A 20,693-nucleotide genomic window follows, 5' to 3' on the forward strand; every position below is an offset into this window, starting at 1 on the left:
AATCACTAGTATTACCCAAATTCTCTATAACTCGTGTTCCTGTCTAATTGTCAATCACCTATGCTAATCTGCTAGTAACCAATGGTCACAAAATAAACGATTGTACAAGTCCTTATATAAGAAATGAAATATATGCTAGAGTTGCCACTCTTGTGATTGATCTAGGATATATGGATACTTTCTTTAAAATGTGACTATAAAGACTACTATTATACATGGTACTGTCCCACCCAAATTTACATAGGTGCATGCGATCCTGGTATCTCTACTTTATATTCATTCATATTTATAAAATTAATAATTTATAAAAAAAATACATTTTTAAGATAATTTTTTTGGGTGCAACCCAGAAGATAAATAACAAAAACGAAAATGAAACTACACCATAAATAAGCATCAAAATGAAATCCCGACGAGGCAATGATACAATTCCAAGGCCACAACAGTGGCATGAGAAAGGCCTGATGTAGTTGGGTACACCAGCATGCATCATTGACGATCTCTCTTTCTCTTTGTCACTTTGTTCTGCAACTCTTGCACAAAAGTCTGACATTTTCACGAAAATGGTAGAGGAATAGACGTTCAGCACATGTTAAGAGAAGCTTTTACGAGTTTCCAAACAACCCCCTTAAGAGAAGTTATAATCTCACAGTGTAATAAGTGAAATTATAGGCTTGATTAGCAAGTTAGTTGTCTTTTTATTTTAAGAAAAATAATTAGTTATTAGATGTCAAAAACAAAAAAAGTAAGGGATAGGTTGCTTAAAATAGAAGTAACACTAATTAGAGGAAAATCTGAATTAAGAGGAGAATAAGAGGATATAAATAAACGTCCTTATGTACATTCTCATTCATTTATGAATAAAATTCTGAATTGTTCCTTTTGTGCCTTGAGAGTAGTAGAGAGTGAGTAAGGGCTCAATTGGATAATTTTATTCTCAATTGTCACATTTGGTATCAGATTAGCTCCATGATGATGGTGACCACGAAGGAACTCGAGACTCGCATGGAATTCTATGAGAAGAACCTCTCTGATCATCAAGAATCAATGTAGAAAACGTTGAAAATGGTGCAGAAATTGATCGAAAGCCTCATAGTGGCAATCGCAGTGATGAACGCCGGCAAGAAAATCACGAACAACAAAGATCATCATAGTGAAACTCTGGAAACGGTTCTTCCAATAGCTGATAGAGCGCAGATTCCATCTTCGTCCTTTGATGGCTCCAACTTTCGAGATTGGAAAGCAAAAGCAGAATAATTTTTTGAATTGGAGGGTACCCTTGAAGAACAAAGAAGTCATTTGTTATTACTACCGATGGATGGTAAAGCCTTTGCGTAGCAAAGGCATTACATGCAGAACAACAATAACAGAGGGAATTCTTGGCAACAAATCATTCACGATGCTGGAAGCAAATTCGATACGGGTGCATTCAATGATCCAATAGCGAAATTGCAAGATTAAAGCAAAATAGCCCTTTGATCGATTACCTGGAAAACTTTGACACATTGTTAGCTTGAGTATCAATTACAGAAAACTTAGCATTAAGTTTCTTTCTCTCTGGTTTAACCCCTGAGCTTGAGAGATCAGTAAGGGTTCATAGGCCAAAGACAATTCAAGAAGCTATACGAATTGCAAGATTACAAGAGGAGGTCCTTTAAGAAATGGCAAAGAAATTCTCACTAGCAAAATTCGTAAGTTCTGAATCTCAAGTCAGATATACAAGATCTTGGTCTTCTACATCTCCACAAACTAAAAGTTATCCAATCACCACCTTACAACAAAGTCAATCTCAGAATCCTACAGTTTCAACACTTACAATAGATTCTAAGGTATCATCCACAAATCTCAACTCTAGAAAGCACATTAGTGAACGAATTGCAAAGGGACTATGTAGATTTTGTAGTAAAAAATGGGATAAGGATCATAAGCAGTGATGTAAAGTATGGGATAAACTAACTGCTATTTTCAGTGTGTAACACCCTCTACCCCTCACATATATATTAATAAAGGAATAAAAATTCAAATATTAATTAAAAGTATTTTTAAAACATTTTTAAATACAAGCCTTTCAAATGGGTAAAAGGCTCACATTCACTTTCTTCTACATCATATTCAAACTTGTCCAAATAAATAATAAAGTCATCTCGACTCAAAGAAGGCCATCTAAGTTTCATACAATTAATATAGAATCTATATACTAATGTCACATCCTATCAGAGCGTGGTGTTCCCGTGTCCTCTAGCATGAGATTCTTCATAGTCATCCACCTATTCATCTACTCCTCCGAACACAAAGTTCAAGATCATCACAGGATCCAAACACAAACAGCAAATCGGGAGTGAGTTATCATATTTCTAACTACTAGAGAGAAACAACACAACATATAGTAGCCAAATATAATTTACTTAGCATATCTCACACTATTTCATCACTTTGTCATTCATCAATCACATTTTTCAATCATCAATCACAATACACAGGAATCACACACTCCGATCAAGACATAATAACACATCAATTTCATAATAAACAATTAGCAAGCGTATGCAACAGTTATGCTAAGACTCAAGCCTATATGCAATGTGGTACCATGTCAGTGAAAAACCTCGTCGGGCGCCTAGGAGTACATGACAAGACAAACCACACACTAGTAAGTCAAGTCACTCTCACTAGGTAATATCATAGGGAGACCAGTCAGGGTTACAGTGTTTTGCGATAATGCTCCAACCATTTGGGATCAACATAGACTTAAAGGAGCACTCAAACCGTGTGACCCCCAAGGCCTACACTCCGAAGAGTCCGTCAGGGCCTCTCCCTCCTGATTCAGGTCCAACCCAGAAAATATTTTAGCACACGTACAGACTCTATCTATGAACTGTACAAAACACACGACTTCTCAATTGTTCTCAAAATAACTTTAACTCGTCGCCCTAAAAGGGACTTAACATTAACTCGTCACCCTTCAAGGGACTTAACATTAATTCGTCGCCCAAAAAGGGATTTAACATTAACTCGTCGCCCTTAAAGGGACTTAGCATTAACTCGTCGCCCTTAAAGGGACTTATAGTCGTGAGATTGTACAATGTATAGTTAATACTCAATGCACACAACATCTCAATCACATACATACACAATTTATCACATACACTCGATCTCAATCACAATGGTGTAATTTCAAAATAGCATGTTATCACATCTCATTAATCATATTCACTTTACCTATGAACTATGCAATATACACAACTACTCAATTGTTTTCAAATCATTTTAACTCGTCGGGTTCCCACAATGGATCCCATCACAATACTCGTCGCCCTTAAAGGGTCTTACAATTGTGTAATTGCACAGTTCATAATTCACAACTCAATACACACATCTCATCTCAATACACATGTATTTCATTATCCGTCACATGTTCAATTTATCACATAATCACAGTTTGAATCATCATTTCATAACCTCAACATAACAATTTATACAAAAGATTTCATCACAACATGGGGTGGAAAATCCCTGAAATAGTTTCTCACAATTATATCAAAATCAATTAATCAAATTCATGGGTTAAACACAAAGACATCAAGAGCACTCAAGTTTATCAATCAATTCTCATCAGGACATCAATTGGTACATAGAACACAATAATGTTGTATTTATAATCATAAAGGAAAAATTATAATTCAATAAACATCCCAAAATAAACCCAAATTTAGTTTTCTAAGGATCCCTACACATGTTCATTCTAACCCCCAATTGCGAATAACTCATCCCTTACCTTTGAGCGGACTCACGTGTCTTCAGCTAGCGATAGTAACATCTCTAGCGGTTCCCTGAGATTCCTTCAGTTATTCCTCCGACTGCTCCGATAGAATTCCCAAACGTCAGAGAGACGGAGAAGAGATTGAAACCTCCACTTGTACTGTCTTCATGTGATTCCTTTTTCTCCCTCCACGAATGTTATCTCAAAAATCCCAACGGTGGAAGTGTGCGAAATTGAATTTCGAACACAATATCCAAATTTCATAAAAATCCAACGGTTAACAAAACCGGGATCGTAGTTTTACCGAGACAGTTTTGGGTTTCTGCGGGAAATTAAAATGCTACAATGCAAAGGGTTTTCCTCTAAGATCAGATATGATTTTGAAATTCTTAACGGTAAGAATGTTAGAAATTGGGTTGCTAACGTGATACTAAAATTTCATGACGATCCAACGGTGAACGAGTCCAAGATCGTCATTTTTCTGAGACAGGTTTGGTGGACTGTGGAAAAAAGAAAGGATTTTGAGAGGAGAAGGGGAAAAACGAAAATGAGGCCAAAAAGAGGCACCTGACTTGACATAACTATTTATACCTAGGGTACTCAGCCTATTATTTGCTCTATATTTATTTATTTATTTATTTTATAAAAACAAACTCTATTTTATTTTCTATCAAACAAATAAATAAAATACCTTTTTTATTTTCTCTCAAATCATTATTTTAATTAATAATTATATCTCCTTATTTATTTATGTATGTATAAAATTTCATCATTTTTCTAAAACTCTATTTATGTATAAATAACAATCCTTTTTAATCTAGATTATAAAAATTGGCATGTTACACAGTGCACAAGATAAAATGACCACTGAATTTACATTTGAATATGAATGAGAGCAAGAAACTGAATTAGTAGAACAAAGTCTAGATTTAATTAGGGATGCAAATGTTCATATATCCCTTAATGCATTACAAGGTGTAGCTGGTGGTAACACCCTGCAGATGACAGGCTTAATTAAGAAACAACTAGTGTTTTTCTTAATGGACATTGGAAGTACACACAACTTCATTAGTGCCAAGTGGGTAAAATCACTCAGACTTAAGTCTCAAAGCATAAAAAATTTTCTAGTTATGGTTGCATCTAATAGACAAATGGTTATTACCAGAAGTTATACTCAGGTAGAATGGCGATTTTATGATCATATTTTTCAAGCTGATTTTTTAGTTTTGCCTAGCAATATTTTTGGGGTAATTCTGGGTATGCAGTGGTTCAAGACATTAGGTGACAACAATTGGAATTGTGCTTAGCTGACAATGAAGTTTCAACATCAAGGAAAACTGGTCTGCTTACAAGGTGAAACAAATTTCAGAGAACATCATGGAATTGGAAGGTAAATTAAAACTAGCTCATTGTCAAAGCATGTTATTAGCACTGCAAGGACCAATTTGCTATAATGAGATATCGGTGGAGGATCAGAAGTTGACTCAAGAACAAGAATCTAAACTACATCAGTTGTTAGAGACATACCAGCAGCTATTCAATGAGCCCACAACTTTGCCCCCCAAAAGATGGTATGATCACAAAATTTCCTTGGTTAGTGATAAACCATTATGCTTGATACCATATAGGTATCCTTATACTCAAAAGGAGGAAATGGAAAGACAAGTTAAGGCTTTACTCAACACTGAGTTTATCAGAGAAAGTGGAAGCTGCTATGCATCGCCATTAGTTTTGGTTAAAAAGAAAGATGGTTCATGGAGATGTTACACTGATGTTAGAAAACTAAATGCTTTGATAGTAAAGAATAGGTTCCATATGCCTTTAATAGAAGATCTATTAGATGAATTAAATGGTGCGAGTTACTTTTCTAAACTTGACTTACAAAATGGATACAACCAAGTCAGAATGGAAAAGGAGGACATTCATAAAACTGCCTTTAGAACCCATAGTGGGCACTATGAGTGGGTTATGTTACCTTTTGGACTCAACAATGCACCAGCCACATTTCAAAACCTGATGAATGATATTTTTAGGGAGCACCTTAGGAAGTTCATTTTGGTTTTCTTTGATGACATCTTGGTTTATACCAAGACATGGTCAGAACACATTCACTGCCTACACGCTACACTACAAATATTACAAGAACACAGCTTGGCACTCAACTACAAAAAATGCAGCTTTGGAAAGACCAAAATCGATTACTTGGGACATTTGATTTCTGCCAAAGGTGTGCATCCAAATCCGGATAAAATTAAGGCAATCCAACAATGGCCAAGACCTAAGACAGTCAAAGAATTAAAAGGATTTTTAGGTCTCTCAAGCTACTATAGAAGATTTATTCATAACTATAGGAAGCTTGCTCATCCACTTACACAATTGCTGCAAAAAGACATTGAGTTCAAATGGACAGAAGACACTGAATCAGCATTTGCTAAATTGAAAAAGGCCTTGACATCTGCTTTGGTATTAGCTTTACCAGAATTTGGTCAACCTTTCACAGTAGAAACAGATACTTCAGGAGTAGGTATTGATGTTGTACTTATTCAAAAAGGCCATCCAATAGCCTACATTAGCAAAGCCACGGGCCCAAAGTATCAATTACTCTCAGCCTATGAGAAAGAATTCTATGCTATATTATTTGCAATGACGAAATGACAGCACTACTTCCTTGGACAACACTTCATAATCAAGATTGATCAAAAAACATTAAAGCACCTTCTTGAGCAACCTCTAACAACCTTGATGCAGAATTGGGGATTAGAGAAACTCATGGGATTGGATTTCAGTGTTGAGTATAAAAAAGGAAAAGAAAATGTGGTAGTTGATGCACTGTCAAGGCAAAAACAAGGAAGCATAGCAACAATCTTCCAAGTCACATCTTAGTTACTGATGGAGGCCAAGGATTCATGGAAAAATGACACAAAATTACAGAAGATAATGGACAAAATAAGGATAAATCAGGGTTCTTTCAAGCAATACACATTTGATGGCACATTTCTTAGAAGAAAAGGAGAAGTGATAATTGGAGCATATCAGCAAATGAAAGAAAGGATCCTGCGTCACTACCACAACACTATAACTGGAGGAAATTCTGGGGACTACCACAATATATGAGGATTAAAGAGTAATTTTATTGGAAGGGATTGTAGAGGGAGGTTAGGAAGTGGGTGCTAGAATGCCATATCTTCTAGAAAAACAAACCATTGTTACAAATGCCAGGTGGATTGCTTCAGCCATTATCTATCCTAGATAGAGCCTGGAAGTCCATTTCAATGGATTTTATTGTGAGTTTCCCTAAATCTAATGGAATGAAAATTATCTTTGTGGTTTATGACAGATACACAAAGTATGCTCATTTTATACCATTAGCTCACCCTTTTGGAGCAGCTAGAATAGGATAAGTATTTATGGACACCATTGTAAGATTACATGGTTGGCCATCCAAGATCATTTCTGATAGAGATAGCATCTTTATGAGTGCTTTTTGGCCTGAGTTGATGCAACAGCATGAAGTTAATTTGCTTAAATCCACAGTTTTCCACCCTCAAACCGATGGATAAATGGAGGCATTAAACAAGGCTTTAGAAGGATACTTGAGGTGTGTTACTGGTGAATTACCTAAGAAATGGACAAAACATATAGCCTTGGCAGAATTATGGTATAACACTAAGTTTCATACAACTATTAAGATGACACCATTTGAAGCACTATATGGCTACCCTCCACCTATGCCAAATATTACAGTGCAAGGAAAATCATTAGTAGAAGCAGTAGCTTATACGGTAAAAACCAGACAACATATAGCAAAGCTTCTACAGGACAATTTAACAAAGGCTCGGGAGAAGATGAAGAAATATGTTGATCTCAAAAGGGCACAAAGAATTCAACTGTGGAGACTTTGTTTACTTGAAGATACAACCATACAAGCAACTAAGTTTTGGCAAATTCAGCATTCCACAAGCTGGCTACAAGGTACTATGGGCCTTTCAAAGTATTAGAAAGAGTGGGCAAAGTAGCATACAGACTTAAGTTACCTGTTGGAACAAGAATACATGATGTATTTCATGTTTCCCTGCTAAAAGCACATCATAGTCCTCACATAGCATCACAAGAACTACCACTGTACAATGAGGAGGGTGAATTTGTACCACAACTACTAGTGGTTCTGGATAGACGAATGAAGAAAAAGGGCAACAGAGTTGTCACGGAGGTATTAATTCAATGGCAACATACCAACCCAGAAGATGCAGTTTGGAAGGAATTACACAGTATGCAACACCAATTTCCAAATTTCAATTGGAGAGCTAACAGGCCGTGAGGACAAGTCCTATTTTTGAAGAGGGGAAAGTTGTAATAAGTGAAATTAGAGGATTAGCAAGTTAGTTGTCATTTTATTTTAAGAAAAATAATTAGTTATTAGCTGTCAAAAACAAAAAAAGTAAGGGATAGGTTGCTTAAAATAGAAATAGGAGTAATTGGAGGAAAATCCATATTAAGAGGGGAATAATAGGGTATAAATAAACGCCCTTATGTACATTCTCATTCATTTATGAATAAAGTTCTGAATTGTTCCTCTTGTGTCTTGAGAGTAGAGAGTGAGTAAAGGCTCAATTGGGTAATTCTAGTCCCAATTGTCACACAGTATTATCAAGTATCAACCAACTTTAATTAAGCCTTTTCTTTTCATTGGTTTCAAAGATCGGTGGTTGGTCACAACTTTTATTTTAGATACTTTTTGATCCTTCGTTGTTCTTTTAGATTTTTTAGCTTTGTTTGTTTGAGGTCGGAACCTACATATACTGGATCTATTTTGAGTAGTTTGCTTTCTTGTTTATTATCTTGTTTTGTTGCTTGTTTAGGGTCCATCAGAGGACATGTATTTCATGTTTGTGTACACAGCTTTTTAGTCTCTTCACTCTTGTCTAATTTATACTTCTAATGGAAGCTTCAAATTTAGTTTCGACTTTAATTATAAAATTATTTCATCTAATTCACGTCCCTTAAGAAAAATAATTAATTTGATTAATCATATTAAATTTGTCAATTAATTATACTATCATTTTAAAATTATCATTTTTCTTGTTTTTTTATCTACTTAATTGGTTCTCATTAATGTTTGGAGAAAAAATAATTAAGTATGAATATGTAAGAAAAAAGTAATTAATACAAAAAAAAAATTCTGAAAAAAATCTTATAATTAAAAAAATCTTATAATTAAAGACGGAAAGAGTACGTTTTTACCAAATGTTCCAAGTTTTGTTACTTGTGTTGATTAAGCCCAGTTTCCCTGAGCCACTTTGGCTACTTTCATTTTCAGTCATGTCATCATCATAAGGTCTAGGATCTAATGTAAACTATTTTTCTAAAAGAAATTTTAACGTTATTTTTCATTGGTTTATAATACGGACTGATTAATTCTATGTTCAATGGAAGTGGTAGAGCAAAATATACACACTCTGAGAAGTGAGAACATAGCTGCTGACACAAAATGTTCACTTGAAGTAACTATAATTTAGGTGTCAAGCTATGCATAACTCAGAGGACAAGCCTCCATTTTTAAATTTTGGAGAAAACTTATGCAGCTTGTTTAGTTTAGATGTATCCAATGCAAACCCTCAACAGCTTCAATACATTGTGTAGACCAAAACATAAGCTGCCTTTTTCCATGTCTCTGGCCAGATCATAATCTACCCTCCCATCATAGCTGCAAGGAGAACATAAGTTTACAAATTGAATAAATATTGCAACTTGAATACAATAGTACTTGTTCATTTCTCAACTATAAATTCTTGAATCTCTATTCCTGTATGCCGAGCACCTCCTTGTACTCTCAACAGAATTTCATCTCCAACTTTTAGTGAGGTCACAGGGATGGCTGTTTTTAACAGTGTATTTCCTGAATAGGGAAATAGACAACACTTTAGGAAGCTCAACAAACTACTAGAAAATACAAAAAAGAAATTGACTGAATTACCTTGTGGGGGACAAACCAAGGCAACTGTTTCTGCATTCTGTAAAAGGATGCTGATAATTTGATTATCTAATTCTATCTGAAATGACATAATTATTATTACCAAATAAGATTTTGGATAGGTACTAGCAAACAGCAATAAAACTACCTGAAAAATATCATGAGTGGCTCACATGACAATGGAATTATTGTTCTTTAATGCCACACAATGTTCAACCATAATTTTACAATATTGATGCAGAGTGAAAACATTTGAGCAACACGGTTAATACCCATTCAAACAAACTAAGTAGCAGACATAGAGAGTCTATTCTACCAGTTACTATGTAATACAGTTATCCTGGTATAAATTATCATTATCTTAAGTTTCTAAAACCCTGCATAACAATTTTTGAATTTTTATCTTCACCCTCATTCTAATGTTAGTCTGCATTGAAGTTCTATAACCATGAAGACAGTTTTGTGGAGAAAACTAGTTATAGTTCCATGATTTGAAATTCAATCTTAATGTTCAATCATTAAGATTTTTTTGGTACTTTTATTGATGCCATATCTTAATTTTGGCTTAGGGTCTAACTCTACTAGACAAAATTAACATATAAGGAGAGGATTGCACAAGCTTTATAAGCTCAATTTAGATCATATCTCTAGTTGATGTGAGACTAAAATTAAGATAGCCCCAAAGAGGCTGCAACTGAGATAGGCTAGGGGTGACTGCTATTAAGGCAACTTTCAAACACCATATATTGAGGAAATCTGGAATCTCTATAGTATATATTTAATTTTTTTAATGGTAGGAAAGGCTTGTGTAAAACAATTATATTTTAAATGGCAGTTAATTTCAAATCTATACATGCAAACCAAAACAAACAGTAGATTAACGGTGCAATTTAAAACAGATTACTAACTATTAAAAGCTTTATAGAAGAATATGAAACCTTTTTATGACACCTTGATTTCACTACAAGTGCTAAATAAGAGAAAATTTGAGAACTCTCAGCTAATATAGAACTACTTAAAATAAGCTAATCATATAAATTCAGGTTATTTTGTAACTAGGTTTAACTCAAACTTCGGTTAAAATTAGCTTTGAACCAATTTTTATCTATCTATTTTTAAATTCAAAACACCTAGCATGCTTATTGACATTTGACAATTGATGAATGAGCGGTTTCTGCAAGTATATCTCATCCAATAACCACCCTTAGATCTAGTTCAAGAGGACAAGGGGGAAATGATGAGGAAGAGAGAGCATAAGAAAACAAAAAGTTGGACTAGGAAAAAAACCAACTTTGAAATGGTTTTTTTAAGAATCAGTTTTATCTCAAAATTGGTTTCCATAAGAACCATTGTTAAAAACAGACCCGTTGCACTTACACATCTAGTTTTTATGAATTTCCAAACGACCCTTAAGAATATTACTTTGTATTATCAACTGCTACATCTTTAAGAATATATTTTTTAGATTAGTGTGATATATTCCAAAGGACATGTACCACAGCACACTCATTTAAGAAATCAAGTTAAATAATATAAAGAAACACTTTTCAAACAATTTTCCCAATAATGCACACACAAACCTCTGCCTCCACAAGGATTAGTGGTCTACTTTCTATCTTTACACGCCCAACAATTGCAATTCGTTGCTGACCCTGATGATCAACTACAATCACTTCTTTTCCAGATTTTAATTCTGACAGGTAGCGTGTTCTGCCTCCGGGAACAGCAACATAGGCATGTACTGGTCCCTGTTATGATAAGTAATCGGTTAAAAAGAATTCATGCAACTTCTGTTGACAACATAATTAATTTTTTAAAATGGAAATTCCAATACACTTTGAATGCAAAAGGAACCAAAAACAAAAACATTAAAAACATCAAATCTTCAAGAAAGTAAATAGGCTGAATTCAACTATTTTTGGAGACACACAAGGTTACAACAATTTCAGCTATCAGATTACAAGGGCACTGATCGCACAATCTGTGCTGACACTACTTCTTGAACATGTTCAACATTCATGAGAAATAAAAGGAAAAAAAATGATCATGAGTAATGTTCTTCTATATTAAAAACTTAGCCAAAATCTGCTTTCAAAATGAATCCTGATTTAGTACAAAACAAAGTTTCCATATTAATAAAAAATCTTTACATCCAATAGAAATAAATATACTTTATAATGATTATAAATGCTATCCAATCTTTAAATTTTTTGACACTAATCATTAACTTTTATACAAAAGTGTACATACATTGATCCACGTCATATGGTGAGAATTAAACACATCACAACCAACTTTTCCCAAGCAGGTTTCGACTGCTTGTCTCACACTGTCACCCCATTGTTGTGAATTGTGAAGATAAGAGAGGTAATTCTGTCCAAGATCAAAGGAAATGAATATAATAATCTCAAGTTCAAGCCCCAAATGCACAACTTACTGCATTTACTCGAAACGGCCTGCTTGTAATGTAATTTGACTCCAAGCATTCCGAGTGAACAAGAAATAATCCTCTGGCAAAGGATCCAACCTGTTGAACATATTAGGACAATAAGAATGGCAGCTTCCCTAGATTAGCCAAGAAATAATTTAAACTGTTGCAGAGGAAACAGATACATACGAGAAGTCCTTCACCAGGTCTCATGAGACTGCAGAGATCTACACAAACCCGATCACCCATTCCAGCCACTTGAATATGTGTTACAGTGGCTTTGGTCAAGCTCAGTAGATTGCTTTCTTCCATTCTTCTTTCAAAATATTCCTGTAAGTTTTAAACTGAAATAAGAGGTCAAGCCTCATTACTGAAGAAGTCTCATCTAGGTACAGAATACCTTTAGCTCGAGAACAGGCTCAACATCTTCAACTTTCATAACCATCTAAACCATGTTGAAGTGCCTACAACATCCAAGGGTTGCAACTGAAAGAACAGAGTTAAAGCTGAAAGCAAAAGAGTACTATTATACACAGTCACACGAGCTTCAACTCTGAAAAGTTTACTTCATTAGTCTCCGCCTAGTATATATACCTCAAGAAACACCTGAGCTTCAGATGTATTATTAGAGATGGCAAACACAATCTTTTGGCTTCTTTGAAATGCAGCTATTATATTTTCAGCAGGTATTACCTAAGAAATTCCAAACAAAGAAAATTATTGAAAATGAGAAATTTAAATTATTGAAAACGAACTATATTACACTTTTAAAAGACAATAGATTTTGTTGCAGAAGCCAGAAATTGAAGTCAGACAAGATCAAGCCAGAAAAGAAATGGCTTTGGAGGCGATGCAGTCAAAGTCATTAAGAGTTAAAATGGAGGTCTTAGAATCACCACAGAACATAATTTTATTTTGAAGAAATTTATAATGGCTCAACCACATCCATAATATTTTGGTTGTCAGACATAGATAGAGTAACATCCATATAAAGAGTAGGAGTTATCATTGTCATCATAAGAATAAGAATACTAATACCCAAAAAATTAATCAAAGAATCAAACACATTTTTTGGTAGGTCAATCAGCCATACCAATTTCATAGTTAACTGAACTGTACTGGCTGATGTTATATACAACACATTTCCAACATATTATTGATTACAACTGATATGCCCTATTCCTAGCCCATATCTAACTTATATAAGGAAACCATGAGCTAGAACTAGAGCATAAATATGCAAAATCTCCAGGCTCCCAATATAAGCTTAAGTAGGACTGACAACTCATTCCACATTAACCATGCTTCAAGTAGAAAAAACAGGTTGATCTTAACTTCTTGCAAAGTAAATTGGTATATAAACTATAGAAAAAATCATCAATGGATTACAAGTGTGCAAACTATTCCATTATAATTCTTATTAGCAATCAACAACGAGCATACCTGCCAATCTAGTAAATTAACTACAATATTCTCTGCCTTCTGATCCTCTGGTCTAAGTCCCTCTAGTTCCTCTGGGGTTGAAATGTCAAAAATTGTGGCTACCCTTTTATTCTGTCCATCCAAAATCTCTCCCTCATTAACAAAAAGAGGGCATATTACAGCAATGGCTGTACCCCATCAAGACCAAAATTTCAAATTCATAAAATTAGACATGCTAGCAGTACACTATCCAGTCCACCAATAACACAAACTCCATTTTACTCTCACCAAAAAATGTATTATGTACAAAACAATTATGCTCATCTTATCTTATGGCAAACACTAAGGGGATTTAATTTTGATCCATTGTCACTACAAAACATTTTCCCAATATCATGTGTTAACAAATTGAATTTATTAGAATGAATTCTTCAATCATGGTCCATATTCGGTATATTGACAAGTTTTACATTGTGTGTTGAGGACCTAACATAACTAACTATGAAAAAGGAAAGAGGGAGACCTAGAAAGATATTGGAGAGAATTGTTAAGATTTAACAGGAATCTCACGGTAAATAATATCTCTAAAAATTTGATCTTTAACCAAGCTGAATAACATAGTATGATTCATGTAGTCAACCTCACCTAATAGGATAAGGCTTTTGTTATCTGTTTTGTTTGCAATCTTCAATCATGGATTTCCTCATATATGATCAGATTGTTGACTTTTACATTTAGGCAAATGCTAACCGGTGTTTTAAGGCACTAAGGGTAGAAATTTTTATTGGGATGCGCAAAACTGTGCTCCCATGATTTTTTTTTTACGCTCTTCTATGATTTACACATTACAAACTTTCTTCTTATAATTCCTTAACTTGGGTCCTTTGGGCTGGTTAGCAAGACGTATTTTGAATTCATAGTGATTCCTAATTGATTGACGTTGTAAATAAGTTTACATTACAGTCTATCAAAATTAAATTCAAACCGGAAAAAACACACAAATGGATAACAGAATTTCCTTCGAAATGAAGAACTTACAAGACCAATCATGAGCAAGTTGTCGATGGTGTGATGGGAAAACGAAAGTGTTCCATCCTCTCTCTACATCTGTTTGAGTCACGTCACATTGGCCCAAACTGAAACTAGTTATTGGGTAGTGGCCTAGTGGGTGTGAACGCTCACACATTTTACATCCGGGGGTTCTTTCCTGCACACCCACGTTTGTTTCCTTCTTGCACTTTCTATTTTAGAATTACATCCAAGACCAAGGCGGTTTGCATTTTAGCTGAATTAATTTTTTAGGACCAATCAAGTATTCATTTTATTAAAGATAATTACAAAATAGTATCTCAATTCATCATATTTTATCATATATGATTCCAAAAAGTGAACGGAATAATTTCAATAAGATTTTATTCAGAAAATCATTTTGGAGTTTATTTTATCTATTTTATAACTAGAACAGAGAAAAATATATGTTACACCACACTTTTAATTCAAAAAGATATTTTAAGAATGACTGATTTTTTGCTTTATCAATAATCCACGTAGATTTGGTGTACAATAAGAAATTTATTTCTTGATTCCTCTGGATTGGATCAAAAACATTTTTTAATGATTGACCAATAATAATGATAATTATAATATAGAATTTTTTTCTAGCTATTTTCTTTTGGATATAAATTAATTTTATTTGAGGCACATGACTACTACCTCTTTTAATAGAAATTTACTGATGATAATTATATTTATAATATAGACTAATAGAAATCATTCAATGGTATGATTAAATAACAATAGATGCATAAAATTAATTAAAATATCTCATTATTCATTTTAATGACCCCAACCCAAGTTTGCAAGAGCACAAGAGTCATGCTATACATTGATACCAAACACATAAAAAATGGCTCAAAGCACACAATTCTAATTAGAACTGTGAAAAAGCATGTGGAACTTTGGTGGAAAATTTAAGCAACAAGACATGCTTGTAGGGCTTTTCTGTGGTCACAATAGTTGATGGAAAATTAGGGTGATTCACAGAGTCAGGAAAAGCTTGACTCTCCAAACACAATGCTGAACGTGGCTGATAAACAAACCCTCCTTTTCCCTTTTCATTCTTGACAAAATTAGCAGTGTAAAATTGCAAACCAGGAGCATTTGTGAAGAGCTTCATCACCCTCCCTGACTTCTTATCCACCACTATAGCTGCCAGCTTAATCTCTTTGCCTTTTTCACCATCCAGCACATAGTTGATGTCATAGCCATTGGTCTTAGGCAATTGGTTGATCCTTTCTCCAACAATGTGTGGCTCAAGGAAGTCATATGGGGTTCCTTTCACAGAGGCATATTGGCCTGTGGGAATGAGATGGTCATCAAATAGTGTGACTTGGGATCCAAAGATCTGAACCACTTCATCTAGAATGTTGCCACTATTGTGGTTTCCTAGATTCCAGTAAGCATGGTTCACCATATTCACCGGGGTAGGCTTGTTCAGAGCTTTTGCTTTCATGATTATCCTCAATGAGTTTTTCCCAAGAATGTAGCTCACAGTTACTAGGAGGTCCCCAGGAAATCCTGAAACACAAATATTCAATTATAATTGAAATCACTAATGTATATATATTAACAATGTCTTGTACTTAAATCTCGTCTAATTATAAATGATCATGTAAATTTTTTAACTTTTACAATAATTATTTTAAAAATTATATTAATTAACTATCATTTACACTCAGTGATTATGCATAAAAAATAAACTTGATATATAGATACATCATTAGATTCATTTCTTATAAGAGTATAATTATATTGTCTATTAACCAGAAATCATGATAGATAGATATAATGAGTTTAAGGTAGTTATCCAACAAACTTAAAAATAATATAGTAATTTGTGATTAAATGGCGTTGTAAAATTCTTTTTAAATAACAACACAGTATTTATTCTAAATATAAATATAGGCTTCATAGTTTAGCAACATTAAAGAAATGAAGTTAATGACAATGCTTAATTACTTACCTCCTTCACCATCATAACTGTGGTAACTGAAGGTGATTCTGGGTTTTTCACCATCTTTTATATACCTTGTCACTTTCCAAAGAACATCACTGAATGCTTTGGGTCCAGCTAAGGTCAATCAGAAAGCATGAGTTTTAGTATTTCTATATGAGATATGTGGTAAAGCAAACCTATATGTGTGTGTGTTAGTATTTCTACATGAGATATCTGGTAAAGCAAACATATATGTGTGTGTTAGTATTTCTATATGAGATATCTGGTAAAGCAAACATATATATGAGATATGTGTAAAGATTTTAAATTGCAATTGTGGATTTGCACAAGCATTGCCCAGCATCATATATATGGACCACACAGTCAATACAATTATAGAAAAATTGTGTTCAAGAAATATATGTTAAAACGAGTGTACGTACAATGAAGTGTGTTGTTTCCTTCATTAGCAACTAATTTGTAATGGATTCCATTTAGAGTGAACTGAGCTCCTCCAATTCTGTTAGCAACCCGGCCCACAGTAGCTCCAAAGTATGATGTATCATTCTGCAAATATTTTAGCATTTCAATCACAGTTAGTGTTATTATATATTGTTAGAACAAAGATATATATATATATATATATATAAACCAGGTGCTAATCCTTAATAGAGAGAAGAGTACGTACTATTTCAACAATGGAACATCTGAACTATTTATTTAGACAAAAGTTGTCATATAGATATTTGTATGTACACCCTCAAGTTTTATTTTCTAACAAATTATATAAAATTTAATAATCATAATTTGATTAACTTTCATTCCAATATAGAATATTTCTTTTCATTATATTTGCCTCCTATTAATTAATCATGCATGCTCACCACTACAACGTTGTCATTATTTTTTAAAGTGATAATAAAGTAACTTATCTATGACTTTATTATATACATGTAAAATATTCAAAACTCTTAAGCCTTATCATTAACCTAAAGAATTTAATTTAAATGCATTAAAGTGTAAAAAATTTACCTTGCTATCTAATTATAGATTGCCATGTATGATAAGAATGTTGATTTTTTAAATAACTATTTCAAAAATCATAAATAAGGTAATTTTTAATTTGTTGATTGCGTAAAAAAACTTGCACTAATAATTTATGAAAAAATAAACTTTCAACCTAACCCTAATAGCTTAATATATATCTTTGATATCTAAACATCAAATTAAAATCATTATACCTTATACTTTCATCATGTCCGTATTACAGTAGAGCATTATGTAAATAAAAAAAAATCAAATAACCATTGATATTCAAACTGATTGCAATTCAGCAAATAAAGAAAAAAATAAAAATAAAAAAACTGATTGCGCCATCGGTGCACATAATCTCTTTTTGGTTCATGCTTTACACTTGTTCTCAGACGTTCATGCACTAATACTCAAGTTAAATTAATCTTAACAGAATAAGGTTTTTTTTTACATAATAGAATAAGGTTTATTCTTTCAAAACTGAAGTTAATTTAAATTAGCACACTAATTAATTTCTTTTTTTCTAGATGTACAGTAACGTAGCAAAAGAATTAAAATTAACATCTCATGCACATTATCTTAATATTCTCATTATTAAGCTGGCCCCAGTGAACTATCCTATCTATTTAGTAGGTGTACATCCATTTTTATTTTATTTAATGTTATAAAAGAAGAAAGAGAAATTCAATTTTTTAAGTCATTTTTAATTTATTATTTATCAATATTAATTTCGTATTGACTGCTTCAAATTTAAGAAACTTCTTATTGAATAAATTATTCCAACGTGTTGACTGAACATGTACTTTTTTCCTCAATGTATGGATCTAGATCAGACTTAAAAACTATATTTTTCACATTTATGAATAAAGTTTAAATTATTCTTATCCAAAAGTCCATTAATGTTTAGTCACTTTGACTTTTTGTCCCCCTTTTATATTTATCGATCGTATATACGACAAGGTGAAATTGATTTTAAGTGAATTTTTTATGCGTAAAATTCAAATTCAAGATGCTACTTAAGAAAAATTGTATATCTTTTACTTTTAATTTAGATTTTGCATGTAGCATATAATAATCATTCGACAAGCTAGCAACCAATAAACCTATTTCTGGTAAAATTGTTGGCAGTCTTAAAAAATATTGATATGATAAATACTTTTTATTTATAATTTTTATCATATAAAAACCACTGAAAGATGTTTTCTTATACATTAAAGATATTATTTTTTTATAAAAACTTTCTATTTAATTTATCTCCCTAATCTTAATTAATTCTTACGTTATTAAGAAAATCGATAAATAAATTAAAAGCACAATACAGAACATAATATTGTCTCAGAACAAAACTCTGCCATCGGAGGAAAAGATCGTGTGTGAATCAATTCAAGATGAAGAGCATTATATATTATTGAAAAGCTCACAACAAAAGAAATCAGAAAAAGTAATTGTAAACAGATCATTCAAAATGAACATATTGAAGGAAAATGTTTATATATATTTTATGACTTACTGTGTATGCCTTGGGAGAATCATATCCAAGAACAATGTCACCCAACTTCCCTTCATAGTGAAAGAAAACAATGTGTTAAAAATGCGCAATACACAAAAAAGAAAAACAATTAATTAATTAAAATTGAATGTTTTTGGCACACTAATTAAGTAGATGCATAAGTACCATTCTTATCCGGAAGTATAACGGACACAAGTGTTGCACCCCAATTGGTGACCTTTATAGAAAAATCACCTTTCTTGAGCTCAAATAACCTAATATAATCCATCTTAGAAAAGCCATGGACAAACCCAGAAGAAGCTAACAAGAGCAGACATAACAGCAGAAAGATCTTAGTCATTGTACTTTCCTATGAAGCAATTAAGGAAATAGATGGTGCTTATAGAGGAGGGATAGCAAGAGAGAACTTTTAAGTGAAGAGAGAAAGACAGTTTTCTCAGTCAATGCAAAAGTTTAGGGTGTTTTGTTGCTTGTGGCTTGCAGTTTAAGAGGGTGGCTCTGACACATTGTATTAGGACGTTCTTAATTATTCTTAGTTGTCATCCTGCTGTGCTCCAAAGTCAATGAATTATTGGCTTGCAGTTTAAGAGGGTGGCTTTGAAAGATTGCAGACCCAATCCATCGTGATCCAACTTGTAACGTGATTATTTATAATAAAAGATCCATGTGATTTATATAAATAAAAAATTCAATATTTTTTATTTATTTAGAATTTACTAATAAACATGTATAGTCAATATAAAAGTTTTCACCGTAACACTTTTATATTGTCAATCAATTAAAAATCACATTTAAAATAATTTTAAGATAAATATTATAAAAGTTAATAAATTTATAATAATTTTTTTATTTACTTTATTATAGTGACTATATGTATCTTCTATGGACTGCAATTATAAGTAATAATTTTTTAAAAAATATTTAATGTAATTAATTACTCAAAACTTTTAACTCAGAACATGAATTAAGTTGAAATAATTTTATATAAGTTGATTTACTTAGCATAATATAGTTTGTGATCATATAACATAGTAAAAAAGACCTTTAGACTGTATTATTTATTGACATTATAGAGATGCTAAAACACTTAGGTCAAGATTCTATGTTTATTTTAAGAAAAAAAGGAAGAAACAAAGAAGCAGATTCATTACAAAAGCTTGTGAGTCCAGATGCAGTAGCAGCCGGCCGGCGGCTCTTGATGTTTTATGCGCGTCTAAAAGAGAATAATCATGTTATTGAGTGCTAAAATATTTTTATTTTATCAACTAACATTTATTAATTATCTATGTATCTATATCTATATATTTTATATCCTATATCTAAGGAAAGTTTGTACCCTTGCAAGCTGTAGTATCGCAATTATAATTTAACAATAATCGTTGATTTTAACTATATATAAAGGAAGTTTTAATTTTTGTCAATGATCAAAATTTTAATTTAGAAACGTTAATTTGATTTGATAAATGTCTAGTACTTTAATATTTGTGAATACTTAGATCAAAATTTAAATTTGACAGAAACACCGTTGATTTGGTTGTTAAATTTTTTTTTATAAAAATATTACAAACATTTTAG

At 32.6% G+C, this 20,693-nt stretch overlaps 1 protein-coding gene and 1 pseudogene across 1 annotated transcript; both read right to left on the reverse strand.

Annotated features, from left to right (window-relative positions):
• Nucleotides 1-9,251: 9,251 nt before the first annotated feature.
• On the reverse strand, nucleotides 9,252-14,804 carry LOC100775502 (3-dehydroquinate synthase homolog; annotated as a pseudogene).
• Nucleotides 14,805-15,367: 563 nt separating this feature from the next.
• On the reverse strand, nucleotides 15,368-19,723 carry LOC100779602 (galactose mutarotase). Its single transcript, XM_003543702.4, has 5 exons — nucleotides 19,284-19,723; nucleotides 19,119-19,168; nucleotides 17,020-17,143; nucleotides 16,604-16,711; nucleotides 15,368-16,158 (listed from the first exon to the last, which is right to left on the reverse strand). The coding sequence occupies exons 1-5, from the start codon at nucleotides 19,456-19,458 to the stop codon at nucleotides 15,512-15,514; spliced, it is 1,104 nt and encodes a 367-aa protein (XP_003543750.1). The 5' UTR covers nucleotides 19,459-19,723; the 3' UTR covers nucleotides 15,368-15,511.
• Between the last annotated feature and the right edge of the window lie 970 nt (nucleotides 19,724-20,693).

Source organism: Glycine max, chromosome 13 (assembly GCF_000004515.6).
Source record: "Glycine max cultivar Williams 82 chromosome 13, Glycine_max_v4.0, whole genome shotgun sequence".
Lineage (NCBI taxonomy): Eukaryota > Viridiplantae > Streptophyta > Magnoliopsida > Fabales > Fabaceae > Glycine > Glycine max.

What these genes read in the sequence shown, in the direction of transcription:
- LOC100779602 (XM_003543702.4), bottom strand. Translation starts at nt 19,458, where the DNA reads ATGACTAAGATCTTTCTGCTGTTATGTCTGCTCTTGTTAGCTTCTTCT. An exon ending in TATACTTCCGGATAAGAATG is followed by an intron (nt 19,169 to 19,283) that starts GTACTTATGCAT and finishes TTCACTATGAAG; the next exon opens with GGAAGTTGGGTGACATTGTT. An exon ending in CAGTTATGATGGTGAAGGAG is followed by an intron (nt 16,159 to 16,603) that starts GTAAGTAATTAA and finishes TTTGTGTTTCAG; the next exon opens with GATTTCCTGGGGACCTCCTA.